Source organism: Enhydra lutris, unplaced genomic scaffold (assembly GCF_002288905.1).
Source record: "Enhydra lutris kenyoni isolate GAN:26980312 unplaced genomic scaffold, ASM228890v2 scaffoldscaffold58, whole genome shotgun sequence".
Taxonomy (NCBI): Eukaryota; Metazoa; Chordata; class Mammalia; order Carnivora; family Mustelidae; genus Enhydra; species Enhydra lutris.
Window position 1 is genome coordinate 8810889 of NW_019154142.1, and position 21666 is coordinate 8832554.

General features: G+C 43.7%; 1 protein-coding gene across 2 annotated transcripts in view; it reads right to left on the reverse strand.

Annotated features, from left to right (window-relative positions):
* The window catches only part of LOC111158296 (crystallin beta-gamma domain containing 1), a 46790-nt gene extending 26500 nt beyond the window's left edge, over positions 1-20290 (reverse strand). The window contains exons 1-6 of one of the 2 annotated variants that reach the window (XM_022520234.1): positions 19587-20290; positions 13352-15689; positions 10264-10311; positions 10056-10174; positions 8168-8333; positions 5567-5706 (exon numbers count right to left, since the gene is read on the reverse strand). In XM_022520234.1, coding sequence (XP_022375942.1) covers positions 5567-5706; positions 8168-8333; positions 10056-10174; positions 10264-10311; positions 13352-15689; positions 19587-20275 — 3500 coding nt within the window. In that variant the 5' untranslated portion in view covers positions 20276-20290. Of the gene's footprint in view, positions 1-5566; positions 5707-8167; positions 8334-10055; positions 10175-10263; positions 10312-13351; positions 15690-19586 lie in introns of those variants that run through there. The other variant, XM_022520235.1, reaches the window with a different exon arrangement.
* Between the last annotated feature and the right edge of the window lie 1376 nt (positions 20291-21666).

The following is a 21666-nucleotide window of genomic DNA, read 5'->3' on the forward strand; positions in this document are numbered from 1 at the left end:
ATGCCACCCGGAAGTTGATCCAGTCCACACAACAGAGCTATGAGGAAGGAACACTACTGTCCCCATTTTACAGATGAAGTTAAGTAAACTGCCCAGGGCCACGCAGCTGTGAGTACCAGATACAGGGCTGATCCAAGCTGATTACAGAGCCAGACTCCTACTCATTTTTTGGGAGCACTTTTTCTTATTCCAAAAGTGCACATAATTTACACTTTTTACAACGACTCAGGATCATCACTGGGAGCATGACAATGCATGGTGGTGTCCTGGGGTCTCTGAAGGGCTGTAAGGCTGCTTGCTCCAGGCCCAAAGCTTTTTGAGTTCTTGGATCTGATTTTTATGGCTTTTCAATACCACACCCTTTTATCAGGCTTGTCAGCTGTCACTTCCGCTGCGGTCAGAGAACAAGCAGCCCCACCCTCCCTTCAGGTGCTGGAAACCAGAAAACCAGAAAACCAGAAAACCATGCCTGTTAGAACGGCCTCGAAATACTGTGCACAGTCTTGTCACTTTCTTAGTTCCCCGGGCGAGTTCTGGGAAGGGGAGGTTGTAGAGATGGGATGTTCACGTAAGGGAGGTACTAGAACAGCCCCTTTATACACAAACACGGAACTCTTGGTGAGCACTTAGCCTCTCCAATTCCTTGTTAGTCTGGCCAAAGAGTCCTAGCTAGGGTATTCCATTATCCCCAGAACACCGTGCCGAGAAGAAGAAGGTGGCCATAAATAAAATCTTTTATCAACAAAATGGGTTTGATTCTCCCTCTTTGCCTTCTTCTTCCCAATTTTGGCCCAAGGCACATTTTTGGGTGATGGGTTTTGTTAAAGATTCCCTTGGATAAGCCAGTAGCTTCTCTGGACTCCTTAATTATACAGGGATTTACAATCAAAATCCTCCTGAAGACCTGTCAACACACACACACACACACACACACACACACACACACACACACAAATGTTGACAGACTGAGTGGTATATGTGTGGGTTAATTCAAAACGAATTAGTCCACATGGTTAGAAGTCAGGGTAACAGTTATGCTGGGGGTAAGAGGATGGCGGGAAGAAGCACAAGTAAGGGGACTTCTGAGATACCGGCTGTCTTCTATTTCTTGATCTCGATGATGTTTATACTTCACAAATTCAGATGATACACTTATGATTTGTTGTGCACTTTTTTGTACAAATATTATCACACACACGTCAGTAAAAAATTAAGGGGAAAAAGGCTTATCTTTTAACAAATAGCACTACCGTGCCCTAAACCACAAGAAAATGAAGGCTAAGAGTGGGGTCCTTTAGACCTCCTTAGGTTTGAGGCATGAGAGTGAGGGATGCATTACCTAGTTCTTGGAGCTCTAAGCTCTCGCAGGCACACCACACCTGGGTTTCACACCCCCAACTAATGGCAGTTCGTCAGAAATGGTGCTACTGGGCTACCGAGCCAAGGGCCGTGGAGTCTGAGTCCTCACAAGTGAATGGGTGGCACTTTCTGTAAACTCAGCACACGGCTCGTAGGCAGGTGCTGGGGAGAACTGAGGGATGGCTGGGCGCAGGACTGCGTTCAGGAGGCCTTCCCTTCTACAGTCTGAGGTGAGGGCATTTATTCATCTGATATGAAACACTTCACTTTTCTCGAAACAGGTGATTTAGTCACGTAACACTTACAGAAGGGAGGTAATCTGGGGCAAAGGGAAATTTGTCAAAAGACTGAACACAAACAGACACCCTGGAAAGGACGGTTCCTCGATGAGCAGGAAGAAAACTCAAACCCACACTTATCAGGGTTGGGTGGACTTTGGAATCTCAAAAGTCATCCACAGAGCATGATTCATTTTTTCCAAGTTCTAGTCCCACAAGATACATTATTCACGAGGCCATCAGGAGAGGGGGAAACTACCTTTAGGCGGTGTTATTTCGGGTTCTAAAAGTCCTCCTATTTTCCCATGTACTTAGGTAATGAGCTCTTACCTACATTATGAATAAACAGTATAACTATAAAGTGTGAGCTTTTTAAAAAAATGATAAAAAATACATATTATTTCAACAACGTCCCTTTGTATGTTTATAATGGCTATCTATATGTTGATTAAAAACATTCTGTCATCATTCTTTTAGAAATGCCTTTTAGCCACACAAGAAACATTGATCTTCTCTTGTTCACTTATCCTCAAACAGCATTTCCAGCTGGACCCTCAGTCTTACTCTCCAGACATGGCTCTGGGGGAGTGCTGGCTATTTACAGAAACCAACTGGATATGCAAAAAAATATGAATATGCCAATTTGAGGTTGCTCTGAAGAGGGCGAGCTATGACTCTCAGAGGGGAAAATGTCCCTTTACAGTGGAGAGTTGTGGGAGGCACCAATTTTTTTTTAAATTTTTTCAGTTTAAATTCAATTAGTCAACATCGAGTACATCATTGGTTTCAGATGTAGTGTTCAAGGATTTGTCAGTTGTGTATGACACTCAGTGCTCATCACAGCACGTGCGGGAGGCCCCAATTTAACCAAGCAACCCAACTCAGTATGGTTAATAGGAAGCTGGGTAGCACATGCTGCCTTTCGTGACACAACGTGATGATGTAGCACTACCCCTATGAAGGATCCTTTCCACACCTGCAGCTGATCGTGTCTCTAGACCTAACCCGTTGCAGACAGAAAATTCAGGCAACACTGGGACAAGTTAAATGATATGAGGAAATGCTCAGAGACAAAACCAGATTGTGGTATTTTCTCTAAGACATTTGACCTAAAATCTTACAGGGACAGAAGTGTAAAATAAAGGTATGGGAAAATCATAAAATTCAAGAGAGTTTATGGGTGTGGAGTCAGGGGGATGGGCCCAGGGCAGGCCACGCTGGGTGCTATTCGCAGTGCTGGTAAAGGTGAGGTCCTAAGTCAGGTGGCAGGCACACAGGGATCTGTCTTAGTACCAGGCTTCATAATTCACACATAACATCTTCTGTATATATCAAATATGTCACAATAAAATTGACAAAGAACATTTGACTATTCAAAACTGCCCCTTGACTTCTAAATTTAAAATTTTAGAAATTCCTAATTTTCCCAAAAAGAATTTGACAAGCAATGCCCTTCTTGTGTGTATGTGTAGAAGAGTTTAACTCCCATTACGTAAGTAGGCCCTGGAATAAATCTAATGGAATCTAGCAGAGTCCCTCACACAGCGAAGACCTCTCAGCTACTGGCTCAGGGGACTGATTTGTCAAAGAAGCAAAATGGACTCAGGTGTTTACTAGCAGTTGAATTCGCCCAACCCATCAAGACTCCCCTCGAAGATCTATAAAAGTACTAATGACCTACTCCCAAAGCCAACCAACCAAGTTCAAGGACCCCAACTTGGAGCTGACATCCAAACCAGCTTTCTATTATCCTCATGGCAACAGAAATGAATGATCATGAAAAAACGGACATTGTGGCAGGTTCGTGACTGGCCCCTGTGAGAGGAGTTAAACTCACTGCAAAGGTAAGAGATGTTACTTAGGTGTAGCTCTTTATGCCTCGACAGAGCCCAAGCCTGAGTCATGAAGCTTTCCAGATATCGAGATGAACATATTATAGCAGATGCCCATCTTATTCTTTTAAAGAAAGTGGTCCTTCTCAATTTAACATTAATATGTTAAGAAATAAAATATATTGATCTGTTTGATGTGGAAAAAAAAACTAAGGGCAGCAGGAGATGAAGCCCTTGTCTTTGTTTAGATTCCTCCTTTCTTTCTCAACCACCAAATATAAACATGCCCAAGGCTCAGATGGCTTCCCTACTCCTTTTGAGATCTGTCCAGCACAGGATTTAAAGACCTTCTCCATGCTGCCTACTCCTGAATTTCCACCTCCAGCTTCCCTCCTGAACTCCAGTCCCCCGTAGCCAGTCATCTTCCTGTCCCCTCACCTGAATGTACAGTTGACCTGTCCAACTCCACCTCTCAAAACTGAACTGTTTTCTCCATCCCAATCAACGCCGGGGTCCCAAGCCCTAGCTATTTCTCAGCCCCTCACCCCTCACATACAGTCTGTCAGCAAACTTGACAGTTTTATCAGGAAAATGTGTCCAGAATCTGACCACCTCTCACCAGCACTGTCTAAGCCACCGCAACCTCTTGCCTATATAACTGCATTGCCTCCTAACTGGTTTCTTTGTTTCCACTCTTGCCTCTTTATAGTCTATTTTCTACAGAGTAACGAGAGTGATTTTTCCAGAGCACAAGTTAGATCAAAATCCTCCTGTGATCCCCCATGTCAGAGTAGTCTAAAATCCCTCCCAAGGCCTGCCACCAGGCCTCTCTGTCATCCCAATCCTCCTAGCTCACTGCCTTCCAGCCACCTTGACCTCCTGGCAGTTCCCCAAACACGCCCAGCAGGGCTTTGCAATTGCTTCCTGCCTGGGACTTGCCCTCTGCCCATCCCCCCTCGGGCATCTTCAGGACTGACTCCCTCACTTCCTCCAGGCCTCCACCTAAAATGTCACCACAGACCTTTCCTGACATCCTATTTAAAATGGCACTACCACTGTTCCTCTCTCTAACTCACATTTCTTGTAGTATTTTCCCTCTGACACATTAACACAGGTATTATCTTATGCACAGCCCACTGACAAAACTTTTGAGCCTTCTCGAATATATGAATATTTATAAAGGATATACACTATCACATAATATATTATGAACTTAACAGAAACCTTGCACAAAAATAAAATCATAAAAGGAGGAGATTTTAAGTGAAATATGAAGAAGCTTCAGCGTTTTTCCTGGCACCCCAGTGGCTGTCTTTTGCTGCGCCGGGCTTGGTACTCCCCTTCAGAGACCACCGTACTCAGGACTGACACCTGCACCTTCTGTCCTAATTTCCCCCATCTCAGATATTCCCACTTCCTTCCAAATACTTTTGCAGTTTCCTGTGATTTCTGAAACCAATGTCCTAGGGGCTCTAGATAGCATTGTGTGAAAATGTTCAAGGAAGGAAAGTACCACGTGTGTTGGCCTCCATCCCCCGTGAGATATCAGGAACACATGCTTTGGATTACCTCCTTTAGATTACCATGAAGGTAAAAGCTGTTACTCAGCTGGGTATGAATCAGGTTCCTCTGTGATAAGGAAATCCCAACATTAAACATGCAGTTTTTTCCTCCCCGGCACTTCCTCCGAGAATGTTATTGTTTCTAAGAGAGCTGAATCATAGGAACTCAGGTACAAAAGAATCAGAATTTTATGTGCCTTATGAGAAAAAAAAAAAAAACACAAAACCCTTTTAGTTAATAGGTACTTAATAGGACACAGATCAGAGTATCTCAAGTCTTTCCAGTAGGACACTCACAAAAAAGCTTCATTAAAATTGTATTTGAGGGCCACCTGGGTGGCTCAGTTGGCTGGGCGTCTGCCTTTGGCTCAGGTCATGATCTGGGGGTTCTGGGATTGAGCCCTGCATTGGGCTCTCTGCTCAGTGGGGAGCCTGCTTCTCACGCTCCCCTTCCTTCTCCCTTTGTGTGCTTCCTCTCTCTCTCATATAAGTAACTAGATTAAAAAAAAAATTGTATTTGAAACAAAATACTTACGTGCCCCAATGTACTTTAATGGAACAAGTCTTCTGCATTATACCAAATCCCTGCATCTCTTCAGTGTCGTCAAAGTAAGAATTCAGGAGTCCTAACCCTTCCCGTTCAGTGAATAAGTCAATCTGACTAACTCTGTAATCCTGAAGAAAGAAAGAAAAAAAAGCACACGTATTTAATAATTACACCATGTACTTAACTGTACAATAAGCTCATTATCCTTTCTTTTCAAATAATTACAACAAATTTTAAATACACCCATACATCTCACAGAGTGCCTGCCATCTACCTCTTCCCCGTTTTCAGTAATGATTTAGGAATATGTGACTTGTGAGTGTTGCTTTAGCCATCGAGTGCGGTATGACATTCAAGCAAAAACCTCCAGAAGTGTATTTCACTAGAGTTCTAGAACATATTTATTTCTCTCATCCTCACTGAAAAAACTGTTTGGCTTTCCTTGGTGACTAGAGTTTGAGTTGCTTCAGTAGACATGGCCATCCAAGTCCAGAGGCTCTCTAGTCCACAGAGGGGCTGCGTTTGGGGCCTTCCTCAACTGCTGTTTTGTGCCTATAAATCCCCTGTGGTAACTCTCCTTAACTGTGGACCAAATCTCTAAGATGTTGGTTTGGTCTAAGTTGTGAGAGTAATGGTACACATCTGTGGTGATTTACAAATCCCTGTACTGTGCTCCGTGTACCATGCTGTGTACCATGCCGTGCTCGTCCTGCCCATCAGACATGTCAAAGGCCTCCGCTGGCTGAGTCCCTACATGTTAGTCAAACACTAATTGAACTTTAATCTTGCTGAGGTAGGTCCACTGAGGTACAGAAGAAATTATACTTAGGTGAGTTCAGGGGAGGCTTTCTTAACCATTACCAAAAGGAACAAATTTAATGAACTAAAAAGGTGCTCCCCTTCAATGTGTTGTGATTTATGTTCATGTTTCAAGCAACCACAAACATAATCGGTTAAAAAAAAAAATCCTAATGTATCCGGAACCAGGAATATATCCTGATCTTTTAATATGACACCTTTCAGAAAACATTCACCCCAGTAAATCAGCAATTTACAAACAATTAATGCACCAAAGTGTTCGTACAATATTATTTAAAATAGTAACAAATCTATAAACAGCCTTAAGTTCCACAGAGAAGGTAAAATAAATGATAGTACATCATTTCTTGGAAACCTCAAACCATGTAGTGACATGAAAAGCATGAATTGCATTAAGATAGGTATTATTTTAAAAAAAAATGGCTATTATCAGGCAAAACAGGAGACCCCTCTTTACCAACATGCTTCATTTCCCTTACCCTCCCCTCCCCAAGTGCCTTTAAATCCCCACCCACTGGAATCGGATACAGTTACACATCACTAAGAGATGTTAGCCAAAGGGAGTGTGATCTTCAGGGAAATGGGTATGGAGAAAGAAAAAGGATTGAGAACTACAGGTTTTTTGGTTTTTTCTTTGTTTGTTTTTTGTCTTGTTTTGTTTTTTTCCTTAAGTGGTAGAGCCCAGTGTGGGGCTTGAACTCACAACCCTGAGATTATCATGATTATCACAATCATCATGATTACAACTACAGAAAAGGCAGATGGAAATACGGCCAAGACAGAGCAGAGAATTCAGAAAATTTAAGAGAGGATATCTCAGGATAGCAGATTGGGATGATGGGCTTAAACACCGCTTTATTACCAATATTAGTTGAGCAATAAATAAAGAGTGCAGGGAAATTAGACCACTGACTATGACAATTTTAAATGGTGTTCCTCATGTCTTCTGTAAGGTTTATCGCATTATGTACTTAAAACTATTAAAAGATAAATCATTTAGAATACCAATGATCACTGAAGTCACTCAGAAATGTTGACTTAAGAATCAAGTGGCATTTTCCTCTGCCAAAAACTGTTACTCATTCTTACTCACTCTCATTTCATAACATTCCTTCTCTTCCTATTACACTCAAACACCCATCTCTGTTACACGAGTGGGGTTTTAATCTTCCACTTGGAAGATACGATTAACTACATTTTTGAAGGTAAAGAAGCATCAAATCCCAACAGGTACAAAGAAAGACAACTTCCTCATCAACAAATAAGGAACCAAGACATTTTAGCCAATCCTTAAAGTGACCTCAAGTACCTACTGTTTTTAAACCCACATGGAACCCCAGAGTTGAACTTTCAACTGGATTTTGGGGGGATTATTTTTCCAAAATAGAATTCCTATAAGCCACTCAAGGTATTCAGAACTCACACAGCAACCAAAAAACAAAGTAAAAGAAAAATCTGTTCATATAGAATTCATCCAAACCAGGTTAATAAGTAAAATACATTTTTGGAGATGGGGATGGGGGACAGGAGTGAGAAATTAACCTTCAAAATTTATTATGGAAAAAAAAGACAAATCAGAGTGTTTCTTTTCTAATTCAAGTGTACGAACACTGAAGTTATAGAAAATATATTCATAGAGCACCAATCGAACATTTTCCCCCAATCTCTTATTTCAGAACATAAACTTTTCTCTCAAAGAAAGAATCATCCCCGGCATTCAATAAATACTTGCTGACTGAATCATTAGACTCTGGTTTTCCCATAACCTACCTGGACCACATGTCTGATTGAACCAATCACCACCGGCTTAGTGGACTCTGCCTCCTCATTTCTTTCCAAAACATCTTCTAAACCCCAGAGACCAGAGAGTTCCAATTCTCCTTCTTCTAAGGGGATGGTGTGCCCTTCGAAATTAGGTTTCTCATACAGAATCCAACTAAGAGTAAAACACAGCAAAACTATTAGGTGTTGGTAAGAAAGGTTTTGATGACTCAAATATTCTAGCTAATGGCCTCCCCCCACACCGTCCCCTTCTTCCCTTTCCTTCTCCCTTCTCTTCTCCCTTTTTCTCTCTCACATATTGTGGCCAATTATCATATATACACTGGTCAATTATCCAGCAATTAAAATATATAAACTCTCTCTAAAACTAAATTTACTGGGCATAATTAAGCCTCTGAAAATCCAAAAACTATATCAGAATCTTAAAGAACTTTTGGCATCAATATGAACATTGCAGAGTCACTGATGTTCTATGGAACAGTCAGTTTGTGAACAGTTACAAATGGTAATACATTGGATAAATGGACTTTTCCTAGAATTCTTTTTTCTCCCTATATGTGTAGAAAACACTTCTAGAGGGATTTTACTTACATTCCAGTACTGTATCAATGGATATATTGATACAAAATATTGATATCAAAAAAAGCCCCTATATGCATGTTAACAGAGAGCATTTTAAAAATACCCTTCTCGACAACAAACATCCAAACACTAAAGAAAATCTAATGTCAATATATGACAGTGCTGCTCTTAGATGCTTATGCTTTCAAGAGAGAAGCCAACAAAAGTTGGAAAAAAAAAAAAAGAACACTGGGGTGCCTGGGTGGCTTAGTCAGTTAAACATCTGCCTTGGGCTCAGGTCATGATCCTGGGCTTCTGGGATCGAGTCCCACATATGGCTCCCTGCTCAACAGGAAGCCTGCTTCTCCCTCCCCCTCTGCTGCTTCTCCCTCTCCCTCTGCTGCTTCTCCTGCTTGCTCTCTTCTCTCCCTCTCTTTCTCTAATAAACAAATAAAATCTTAAAAAAAAAAAGAGCACTATTATATTAAAAACAAAATTTATATAATATTTGTTTTCAGTGTTATTTTTGGTCTTTAAATGTAAGAACAAAAGCTAATTATATTTTTGTGATGAACATGTTAAATACATAGAAAAATGTTATAATATGTAAAACCTAACAGGAAAGATGCCACATGTATAATCAAATGGAAAAGACAAAAACAACAATAAAAAGCCTTACTAGTTTTTTAAACCACAAATGTCTAAAGCCCAGCCTTCTTTATCTCAAACAAGATCCGTATCAAAGATAAGTGCTTATGCCAGATAAGTGATTTTTTAAAAATGGCTTTTCTTAATTCAACTTCCTTTGTATTTCCTAGAAGCTGTCAAGCTGGTAAATCATTTTTTCACCAGTTTCTTTAATCAAAACCATCAGTTGCTGAGAGGCTGGAAAATAAATTTTAGGTTAGTCATTCACAATGTCTTTTCTCATAGAACTTTGAAAATTCTACCAACAGGATTAGCGCAATTCTTCCCAACCTCACTGAAAATTCATAAAGCAAAAGTGTTCGTGGGGACTCAGAGTTCTGGTAGTCCTGGCCAGTGTGATGTGGGGTATATGGGAGAAGAAAATTGTACTGCCGCACACACCTGACTTTTCTAGCATTAATGGTCATCTCCTCTATAAAGCAGAAACATGGTTCAAAAATGTAATTTCTTAGACATGAATTTCTTGCAACACCCCCTAAGACTAGTATTTTCTGCCCTTTACATTACTGAAGGCATAATTTTAAATAAGTACTGAAGACCAAAAAGGTAACTAGAAATGTGAAACACAAACCCTCTAAAAGTCTGGAACCCAAAGCACCGGTCTTACCATCCTCTGACGACCTTGACGATGACCACCGGGGAGAGGCTCCAAGAGCTGCAATCCTCAACATCACTGAAAACTTCAATGCACTCGTCAGAGACATCCGGGTCCCTGAAGATCACTACCTACAAGAAAATGAAAGTGGCAGCACACGGTTGGACATTATCAGACCAAAATAAAATCCTGACTAGAAACACAGCATCCATCATCTTACCTTTCCAGGCCGGGGATTGATTTTATTTGTAAGACTTCCTCTGAGGGTCTGTAATCAGATGAACAAAAACACAACAAATTAAACTTTGTGTAATACTCTGCAGAGTTTCTCTGCCCACGATCTATTTATTTGCCTCAAAATTCATCGATTTTGAGACAATCCACCTTGATCTGTGCCAAAGCTATATTAAAGCTCTCTCTGAGTCCACACTGTTAAATTAAGAGCAGTTTTTCTCCTCTAGCTAAATGTGCTATTTCAATTTCTCCTCATTTATTTGTTTGTTTCTTTTTAGAGAGACAGGGAGGGAGGGAGGAGGAGAGAGAGAGAGAGAGAGCGGGTGGAGGGGCAGAGGAGGAGGGAGACTCTTAAGCAGGCTCCACACCCAGCTAGGAGCCTGATGCATGGCCTGATCCCACAACCTGACCCCAAATCAAGAGTCAGACAAACAACTGAGCCAGCAAGGAGCTCCTCAGTTTTTCCTCATTTTCCACCAATCTAGAAAATTCAAGGCCCAAGAGTCAGACCTATGTTTTACATCAGCACACAGAATAAGAATTCAGCTAAGAAATTATAATTCAGGGGTACCTGGGTCACTCAGTTGGTTAAGCAACTGCCTTCGACTCAGGTCATGATTCTGGAGTCCTGGGATCCAGTCCTGCATTGGGCTCCCTGCTCAGCATAGAGTCTGCTTCTCCCTCTGACCCTCTCCCTTCTCATGCTCTCTCTCTCTCAAATAAATAAAATCTTTAAAAAAAATTATAATTCAATCTCTGTATAATATCAAATACAGAGAAATTATAAAGTATTAATCATGTTATGTGATCATACACACAGCTTATCTGAATCTATAAATATTGTCTTGTATCAACTTACCATCATATCACAAGTATTAGTCTAAATAAAAGGGAGCTCGTGGTATGTATCACAATGTATATCGCACATAATATCGTTAATCCTCCCTTTTTGAAGGACAAAACACGTTTCTCTATAGTTCCAAAACTAATCATTTTCAAGAACATCTGACAAGACCAGTAAAACCAGAAATGCATAACATAATAAAAATAGTAATTATACATGAAAAAATATACAATACAGACTACTTTTAATGCTGACCAGGAGGCTTATTCTAAGGACTGCTTTTAACCTGATCACTCTTGCACCAGGCCATAGTAGAGTATGCCAAAGACGACAGGAAGGCCTCAGTAGAACACTATTAAAAATCAAAATGGCATTTACTTATTTATATATACACATTGGAAGTGAAATAAGCTGAAGAAAAGGCCATAAATTTAAAACAAAATACACATTAAGACAATAAAGACAGAATGGTCATAGAGTAAACAAAGCCCAAGACCTATGGAAAAACAAAAAATGAAATTTTTAAACCATAAAAACACTTAGAAAAAGTATGAAAATACTTTGTTTCTTCTTTTTACTCCATTTGGTTTGATTTTTCAAGAGATTCCATATGGAAGCTGTATATTCTGTTGTTAGACTCATCAAACTGCTATCAGATAAGAGAAGTGATCTAAGAATGAGTAAAAAGAGAAAAGAAGGCTGTAATGAATGGAAAGTAGGCCAGTGGAAATTCTGTGCTTAAGAGAAATACCTAAAAATCTTCTGATTTCTGAGTGGTACAGGCTGATTCAGGTTTGTTTGTTTACCACAGTGGTTCTTAAAGTGTGGTTCTGGGGCCCTTGGAAGATCCCCAAGAACCTTTCAGGAAGTCAATGAGGTCAAAACTCTTCTCATACAAAGAGGGTATTTTCCCTTTTCAGTCTCTTTCTCTCGCAGGAGTGCAGTGGAATGTTCCAGAGAGCCCAGGCTGTGTGATGACACCACCGTTCTGATGGTTAACAGAGGGTGTCCTTATGTGTTCTCAGGCTTTACCTTTTTTTTACTGTTAGCTTCTATTACAATCAATTCCAGCAGGCATAACTCATGTGAACAAAAGCTCTTTGGGGACCTCAATAATCTTTAAATATAAAGGTGTCCTGAGACCCAAAAAAGTTTGAACATTTTTGAAAAGGGGATCTGAACTTCCTCTGGACACCCAACCATACGTTTCGAAAGAGCTTCCAAAATGGTATTCTATGCTAGGCTTGAGCCAAAGCCCACACAACAAATGGAAACACGCTACAGTGCCCATTCAAATGAAGAAGAGGGCACGGTATCTTCTGGCAGATTATGCTGTGAGTCAAGACGGTCTACACTGGCCAGACAGCCTAGTTCACAACGTGGGCAACAGGAATACAGAGGCCCACTCCTGTTTCAGGACCAGCAGAGCTACGCTCTAGAACTTATACTCTGCCTGCCTCATATATCATCCTCCCTCCCCTTGAGCATCATGCTTGGTAACAGAAAGACACGCAATTCATACCAAAAACTCAGTAGAGAAAACAACTTCTGGAATTCGGATGAAAGAGGATGGAGAAATCATAACTGTTCCTCAAAGTCCTATTTTGCTGCCCTCTCTACAATATTAAAGGAAGGAGCCAATGTAGACCAAAATTCTTTGCCCCAACAGCTTGGTAGGAAAAACAGTTTCCCTGATGAAAATTCCAAGTAAAGAGAAATGATTTCCTGAATTACATGGGATAATCATCTAATGTTACTTATAGAAAGAAAGAGTGAATCTTAACATCACAAGAGAAGGGTTAGGAGTAAGATTTCTTGGTGGGGCTTTTCTGAATAAATGAAGAAGCTTTACAGATCTTCAAAATTCTAAGCAAAGCACTGAGCATTTTGACACAGAACTAGATAAGAAAAAACAACTCGTCTGTCTCTGAACTCTCAAGGTAACTAACCTACACCTTTCAGAATACAACATATAAATTCATAAGCCTTAAAATATGTATAGCTTGTTTTCCCTGCTAGAGCACTAATGCCTCGAAGACAGAAATCTTAGTACCTTTCTTCTTAGCCGCTACCAATACTTTATATACATTGTAGGTTTTCATGTGATGAATGAATAGAAAGCTATCATTCACATGCACAACCACTTAAAAGAACATGAGTTGCTCATCACCCCTCTCTCCTCTCATTTTATAAATACCCCCCATAAATGGTAAAATATGTTGCTACTTACGGTCGTATCTGATAAGGACATGGCAGAAAAAGACACGCTGGGGTCAAACCGGCTGGATTTGAAAAGACCCGTGAAGTCTGCATCACTATTTCCATAGTTTGGCAAGTTGGGCTTAAGAACGCTTCCGACACGATTAGCCTTTTCCGGATCATCACTGTTCTTCAGTTTAGAAAATTCTGAAAGCTGGGTTTCTGGCAAGTGTGGGTTGCTTCGTGAATCCAGGTCTTCTTTGGTTTCCTCTTTGGGCAGGTATCTCTCCATGTAGCTTGTGCTTTTCAAGCCCGAAGGAGCCGCATCTGTAGCGTCGAAATTGAAGACCTTTCCGTTGCTGGGGGGAAGGTTTGGCTGCTCTCGGTCTGCACCGCAGGGGGGGCCCCCCTCCACCCTGGGCGGTAATGCGGAAGCCCGAGAAAGAGAAGTGTTGTGAGGCGTGCCGAAAGACGTGGTCATGGTACTGACCGACGTCACAGAGGGAGAAAAGATCTTGTCTTGCGGTGAAGTAGGCAGCAGGCTGGAGAAGAGTGCGCTCTTCTCTAGCCTCGATCTCTTAATTCCGCCATTGGGGACATCTTTGTTCTCTTTGTGGTTTGTCTCCGGAGCCGTGGAAGGGTCGTCTTTCCCGTTAGTGTACAGGGACTTGAAGAGGATACTCTGCTCGGTAGATGTGCGTTTGGGCCTCAGGTTGGGTTTTGTGTAAAGGTTCTGCATCAGATGTAAAGCCGGCGACATTTCTGGCCGGCTTTCCTTCTTCTTCCCCAGACCAAAGGTAAACACGTTGGGATCTAACACTTTTTCTAAATTGTCCTCATGAATCGGAGGCATCACAAAGGGAGGGGCAGGCGAATTGGGCACCCTGGCCTTCTTTTTCTTCTGAGGCACACAGACGGTGCTGTCCATGTTTTTGATAATTTCGGTGAATTTTTCCATATCCGATGAAGAATCAAATACACTGTCATCACTGCCCGCAGATATGTTCAGAAGACTGGCAGGGCTGGCCTGGCCATTCACAGCCTTTCCATCCGGCCTTTGGGGAGTTTCTAGAGGGTTTCTGCTCCCAGGGGAGGCAACAGGGCCGGGTTCAGCCTTCGGGGGTTTTTGGTCACCCTGACTTTGAGCCTGGATAGGCTGAGTTTTCTCTGATTCTGGTGGCATGACTTGTGGGACAGATTTTGCTGCTTGTTCCTCTTTGCAATGAATGTGTTCGGGAGATGTGCTCTCGCCGCCCAGCCCTTCTGCTTTCTGGGGAGCACAGCTTGCAACAGAAACCACTTCAAGGTCATCGTTGTGACAGCTTGGCAACTGTGCTTCTCTAACTTCGGAGCTCTCTGAGATGACCTGGGAGCCCACATCCTGGGTGCTCTCCACGGGGAGCACGAAGGACCGGACCTGGACCAGCACCTTGGATGGACGTTCGGTTCCCACAGCTTCCGGGCTGTGCTCTGCACACGGAGCAAGGCTTGCGGCCCCTTCTTCTCCTCCCCCTGCAAGTCTGGAGGGCAGCACTCTCTCCTCATTCTTATGTGACACAGGCAGAACACGTCCGTGATGGTTTTCTGACACTTCTACATGGGTGCATGGAACGCTGCTTCCGGGAGCTTGAACACATACATCTCCGGATGCGGGCTGTGAGCAAGAAGGCCCGTTAGATGACTCAGCTGGGGGCTGTGAGTCAGAAAATGTATCCTGTGGCTTTGGTCTGGCTGTTGGAGGGGAATCTTTGGTACCAAGAACAGCGGGAATGTCCTGAGCCAGATCAGTCATAGTTTCGAGGGCAAGACTTGTGCTGTCTGCAGCCATTGAGTGACCCTCTCCTAAGGGCTTGTGGTCCGTGGCAGGAATCAGGGCAGTAACCACCACTTTGGAAGGGCAGCCTGCATCTATCTGCACTTCTGCTCTATCACCCTGGGTAAGCGGAGCACCGAGAGCTTGACCCTCGGTAGGCTCGCCCTCCGTCCCTCCTGCGCTGGGGCTCCCGGTGGCTGGTGGGATCTCCTCTTCCGTAACTTTGGGTTCTGGAGAGCTCTCCTTCGCCAGCATACCATTCTGGTGACTATTTGCTGTGCCTTTCTTTTCAGACTGCTCCATCTCTTTGGCTTTTTTGGCTAAATTCAGCTTTGCCCTCCCGACAAAGGTCTTATTGCAGGCAGGAGAGTTCCTTGTGCTGCGAATGTCAACATATTTTGGGCTACTGGTGGCCCGTTTGTTTTCGAATAAGGAGATCTTGTTGGCAGTGTTTCCTTTATGGACTGGCTGGCTAAATGGATTATGCTCATTTCCCAAACTGTCAGGATTCTTGGGAGTTTTAAGATTTAGTTCCACATGTTTGGGCTTGGCCGGACTGCAAAAATAGAGCAGTGAGATAAAGTTATTGACCTAGTTTTAAAAAGTGAACATACCAATTCATTACAAAACGCTTATTACTATGAAAAGCCAACAGCCTTCTGTTAAGTAACATTTTTTTTTATGAGACTATTTAAAAGCCATTCTAAATACACTTTCAACTGTTTTTAGTGGATGGTTCGCTTCTGTATGATAGATGAGAAAATTATATAGCCAAGAAAATCAAGAGATGGGAGGTTAGCAAACTTATCAAGTCCCTAATTAATGTGAGCACAGTGCTCAACCACTAGTATTAGAAGACATCTTAGGGCTTGAAGAACATTAGACTGAATTTATATATTTAATGTACTCCCTTATTTTAAATATGTAAATGATCTCCCCAAACATCAATTGTGTATTTTTATAATTTTAAATATTATTTCAAAAGGCTAGACTTAAAAAATATTTATCTGTTATTTACCTCTTTGGATATTTCATCCCCTTCATCTTCCTTTATGTAACTTTACTCTGATTATGTAAGTGTCTTCACTACAGAACATTTGGAAATTATAAAAATGAAGAATCACTCATACTCCTATGACTCAGATAATCTCCCCGTTAATAGTTTAGTATAATTCAGTCTTCTTGTGTGCATAGTAAAGTACTTTAAACAGAATAGGAATTATTCTGTTCACAGAGTTTCAGATCTTGTCTTTAAAAAAAAAGATTACTTAATCTTATATTTCATATTTTTCACATTTTCAAGTTACTAAAATTTGAAGTTTTTCATAAGTTCTGCATAAAATTTGAAGTTTTTCATAAGTTCTGCATAAAATTTTCATCGTATAGATGTACCACAATTTACTTATCAGTTGCTCAATTGTTGGTTTTGTCACCTTTTGGGGGGCAAAGGGAGTCTCCCCTCACTCTAGAGAGAAACTCTAATGTTTCTTGGTTATTACTCCCGATGGAAATCATAAATCTTTGAATGTATTTACTGTTCTCTTTCTGAGAAACAAAATGTTCTCTGTATGACATTCACCAGCCCTGGTCCTTACACTGATTATCTATGTGAGCTTGGTCAGGTTAACTCACTGGACTTGCTACCTTCTCTACCTGGAAAAACAAAGTAGATAATTTAGAATAGAGCTGGTCCTCTCCCCACCGCCCACCTTCCCCAAGGAATGGCTGAAGCAATTCTTGGGATTCTCTTCAGCTGCACTGGGGACAACAGAGACAGAGGGTTGGATCTGGGGCCAGCCACCCTCCTTTTAAGCAGAAGCACTTCTAGTTCTCTGTTTCATATATCACTTTTATATAAGCCTTCCCAGAAGAATGGGCTCCAAGGCTAAACACAAAAAAATGTCTAAACCATAGGCCTAGTGGTTTCTGAAATGAAGAGATAATAACCACTAACAATCACAGATTGACACACGCTTGACAAATACTCCGTATGTCTAATGTACTATTTTATATGTTCTCGTTTAAGAGGAGGAAGCTGAAGCCTAGAAAAGGCAGGTAATTTGCCAGAAGTCATACACCCAGTGAGTGACAGGGCCAGGGTTTGAAACCAGGTGTCCTGGTTTCAGAGGCTTTGCTCCTGACTGCTCCTGTGTCCCCAGGATGTTCACTTACCAGTAAATACACCTTTTAAAAATTCTCACTAATCAGCTCAAGAAACAAACATCAAAGTATATCTTGCGATGTAAATGGAAAACACCAAAGGTTAGCCAATAACCTACCTTAAGGACAGGAAACACATCTGCACATTAAAGATTTACCCCAAGATCAAAATATATTTTACAACCAAACTTTCTGTGCTATTAAGTTCTGCTACCAAGAGTCACTACAATTAACCTAGCTCAAACTGATTAAAAGGAAGGCTTCTATAATTCATGTTTAATACCTTTATTATAATGTGAGAGGGGAAAATAATCTGGTGTCTAAAAAGCCATGGCTAGGAGAGGAAAATTCTCCTTATTCTAACCATACCATTGTTAAGAATCTCAACATTCAATCCTTGGTACAGAACTGAAGACATAATTTTTCTAACAGCATCAAGAAACTCTCTGCTATATAGTCCTTTTTCAGGGAATATAACATAAGTTTAACTAAAACATCAGATGCAAATTATTTTTTAAAAATCATCTGATAATATTTTTTCTTGAAATATAATCAGAGGGGGAAAAACTGGGAAAAAAATCCATCAAACAGAAAAAAGCTAGAAGGAATTGATTTCCCATTTCAGCAGTTGGCCAATTCACCAAGCTCGAGGCCCTGTGGAAAACACAATTAAGCTAAATGCCTTGCTAAGGGAAAATTTTAGGTAGGAAATAATCGGCACAGAGAAGAAGACATTTGATTTAGTTCTTGGGCACAAAACGGCACATGAAGAGTTTCATTATAAGAATCGCTTCCCAAGTTTGTTTACCCTCCTCCTTGCAACATTTCTGGTTTTTCCACTGGCATGCTCCGCTTGGAAGGCAGGGAAGGCGTCCTCTTAATGCTCCACAGCAACGTTTCTCTAAGCTCACACTCGAGGTCTGAATGTTCAGTCACACTGGCCTTCTTCAAATAATGGGCATCATTCACTCTGGTTTCTTCTCTGACACTGCCGTTGCAGAATAAATAGGTGACTTTATCAAAGGTCTCCAGGTTGGCAGCTGGGGCGGTAGCTCACATTACTCATTAAGCAGGTTCTCCCTCGAGTGTTTACCAGGCCTCCTACTCTAAAGCTTACTTACCCAAGAACTCAAATGGGATGAAACCATTCGGTTTAAGAATCAAAATGCTGGGAAAATACCGGCTCTTTTAATAAATGCGCAAATGTAGGAAAAACTCGGGCAGTTTTGAAAGTCCTTTTGCATGGGGGCTAGCTGGGAGGTGGGGGGATGAGAGTATGGGAAGGGGAGAGGATCTTGAGTTTTACAGAGAGCCCTCCCTACCCCATCCTCCTATACACACCGCATTCAGCATCAAGGCAGAAGCCTCAAGGCAGAAGCCCAGCTCCAAAAAGCCAACAGCGATTTCTCCTGCTTTGCACTTCCCAGACTTTACAGCTGATAACCCACTCAGGAGTTCCCTCAGCCATCACCTCAGACGGTTCGGTTCGTTCTCTTCCTTTTGCAAGCTAGAGTGGGCCATAAACTTCTCAAGGGCAATATACTGAGTCATAGTCTGAGTTTTCCCGCATAGTTCCTGGCACAACACCATGCACAAAAGTCACTCAGTAAATATTGGGGGGGGGGGAATCAGTGAACTTAACAGCAGGTAGTTAGTCAGTTGCTGAGCTTGATTCTTCCAATGTTCTTTCATGGAACAAAGTCCCCCAGTAAGAACACTGCTCTCTCTTCATTTCAGTAACTAAAGAATTCCTTTTCAACCTGGGGGCAAACATGTCACTAACCTCCCAAACATTCGAAGGAGGGGAATTAGAAAACAATCTTTAAGCTGCCCTAAGTTCCAGAAAAAGTTCTGTGAATTCTCTAAAACTCACCCATGTCAAAACTACTACTGGGTCAGACTGAAATTAAGCGGTTTTGCTCCATGTTTTCAAATTCACTGCATAGGTGTTTCCAGAATGCCCTCTCCAGGAATGCTGGTGTTTTAAGTTTTGAATAAAGGATTAGCTCAAGTCAGGCCAGTCGGTCTTCTTTCAATGGCTGATGTAAACACAGAGCCCCAAGAGATTGTTACATTCTTTCAACTTAAACATTCTATCAGAACAGCAATTCACGTGGCGGCCTCCCGAAGTGTCATCTCCAGCTGTGCTAACCAGCCCTTCACTACCTCCGTTTCAACACAGAGGGGAAACTCGGTGCCACAGATGCAAAGACCCTGGAGCTCCCCAGAAATACCACCCAGAACGTCTGCGGACACCCACAGCGCGCTCAGGCCCCGGTCCGCGGCTACTTACAGGGTCACTTTAGTGGTCACCGTCGACCTGCCCACCCCGAAATGGTGCCTGGGCTTCAAGCCGTCCGCGTCCGACCCACCGGCCGATCTGCCCGGCTCTTTGCTTCGACTTCCTTCTCCCCGGCTGTCTAAGTGGTTGGGGAACGGGCCCCTCTTGTGCTCGGGCTTGATCTCCGGCAGCAGCGAGCTGCTCTTGACGGTGAGCTCGCGGGGGATGACCCGGGCCGCCTCCTCTCCGTTGTCCCCCGCGGCGCCCTTGGCGGCGGGATCCGGCGCTGGCGCCCTCTTCGGGGGGGACTCCTTGGCGGGAGCCCGAGGGCCGCCGGCCGGCGAGGTGGGCGCGGCCTCGGGGACCCGGCTCTTGCCCCTCCTCTTGGTGGGGGACGAGGCGGGCGGCGGCTGTTTGCCCCGCTCGGACTCCCCGCGGAGCGGTCCCCTGGGCCCGGGGCTGGACTTGGACTCGGCGCCCGCTGCGGAGGCAACGCCCCCGTCGGGGGCCGCCCGCGGAGATTTCACTTTCTTTTCCGCGGAGCCGTTCTCCGTGGCCGCGTTTGGCGCCACCTCGTAGTCGAACACCGCGTCGTCTCTGCCCGCGCTGTCCGGCAGCGCCGTGTCCGGCCCGGGGGAGTCGGTGGACTTCTGCGACCTTCTCCGCCTGCCCGACCTGCGGCCGCCCGACCTCTTCTCCATGTCGTCAGAATCGCCGCAATCTTCTGCCCCCGGAGGAATCGCGCCCGGCTCGTCCCCCTGGGCCGCCTCAGTCTTGCTCAAGTAGATGTCCAACGTTAACACGGTGGCGGGGTGGGCGCCGGGCCGGCACTGTCGCCCTCGGGGTCCCTCTTGGCCGTCTGCCTGCGCCGCGTCCGAACAGTTCCCCTCGTGCTCGGCCGGAGGGTCCCCTGGCGGAGCCCACGCGTCCTCGGAGGGCAGGCTGTACGCGTCTTGGGGCTCCAGAGAGTCTGCCCCGGCGCACACACGGGGAGCTCTGTCAGAGGCCTCGCCTAGCCCCCCCGCGGGCCGCTCCCCGGTGGGCGACCTCGGCACAGCCCTCGCGCCCTGGGCTGTGTCCTGCTCGCAGCCAGCGCCGGGTGCAGCGTCCTCCCCCGGACTGCCGGCCAGCGTCTCTGCGCTGCCTTGCCCCGAGGAATTCTCAAGTGAGGAATGCAGCTGCTTGGCAGCGGTGGTGGCACCTGGGAAAGACTCTCCCTCTGCCTCCTGAGGTTCTAATTGGAGTGAATCACGTTCAGGGCACTGCTGCACAGCCGCCGCCGCTGCGCGGCTGCTCGTGCAAGGTGACAGCTCGGCGTCAGGGGGGGCCGCCTGCACGCCGGTCTCGGGGCGCTCCTCCGACTCCTGGGGCTGCTCCTGCGGGGAACCCTCCTCGCACGTGTCTTTCTGCTTTGGTTGGCCGCCCTGAGGTTTACTCTTATTCTCTCTTTCCGGGGGTTTGGAAGAGGTTACATCTTTGGGAGACACTGATTTGGCACTGGAGCTGGTGGGACTCTCTAACCCGTTTCTGCTGGTCCTTCTCCTTCCAGCCGTGAACAGATTGCCAAGCTTCCCCAAAACTGGCTTCCTTTTGTTTTCTTCTGGGGGTTGTGCTCTGGACTGGAAAACAAAAAGGTTTGGGGGAAAGAAACCGTGAGAATCTGGTTTTCCCCCTCCTTAGTAAGCGCATTGCAGACCTACAAGCCAAAATGGTAGCAACCCAGTCTAACTGAAAATCGGGAAGTGTGTTTTTGTTACATTTATTCCAACAAAATAAAGTTAGATTTTCACATTTTTCTTAAGCCCCATCTATGTTAGGCGCTACTTGGAATAACATTTTCTTTAACTCTTGTGTTTTAAAGAAACACCTGTTATAACTCTTGTGTTTTAAAGGAAAATTCAGAAGGTCCAAATAATCATATATACAAAATCAACAATTCCCAGGTCTATCCAACTTTTGCTTTTTACCTTCTTCCTCAATAAAGATGAATTTCAAAACAGTCATGTGTGACTACAAGGCAGCAGTAAACAAACTAAAGTATCTAAAAGATTTTATTTGAGAGAGAGAGGGCACGAGTAAGAGAGGGAGAGAA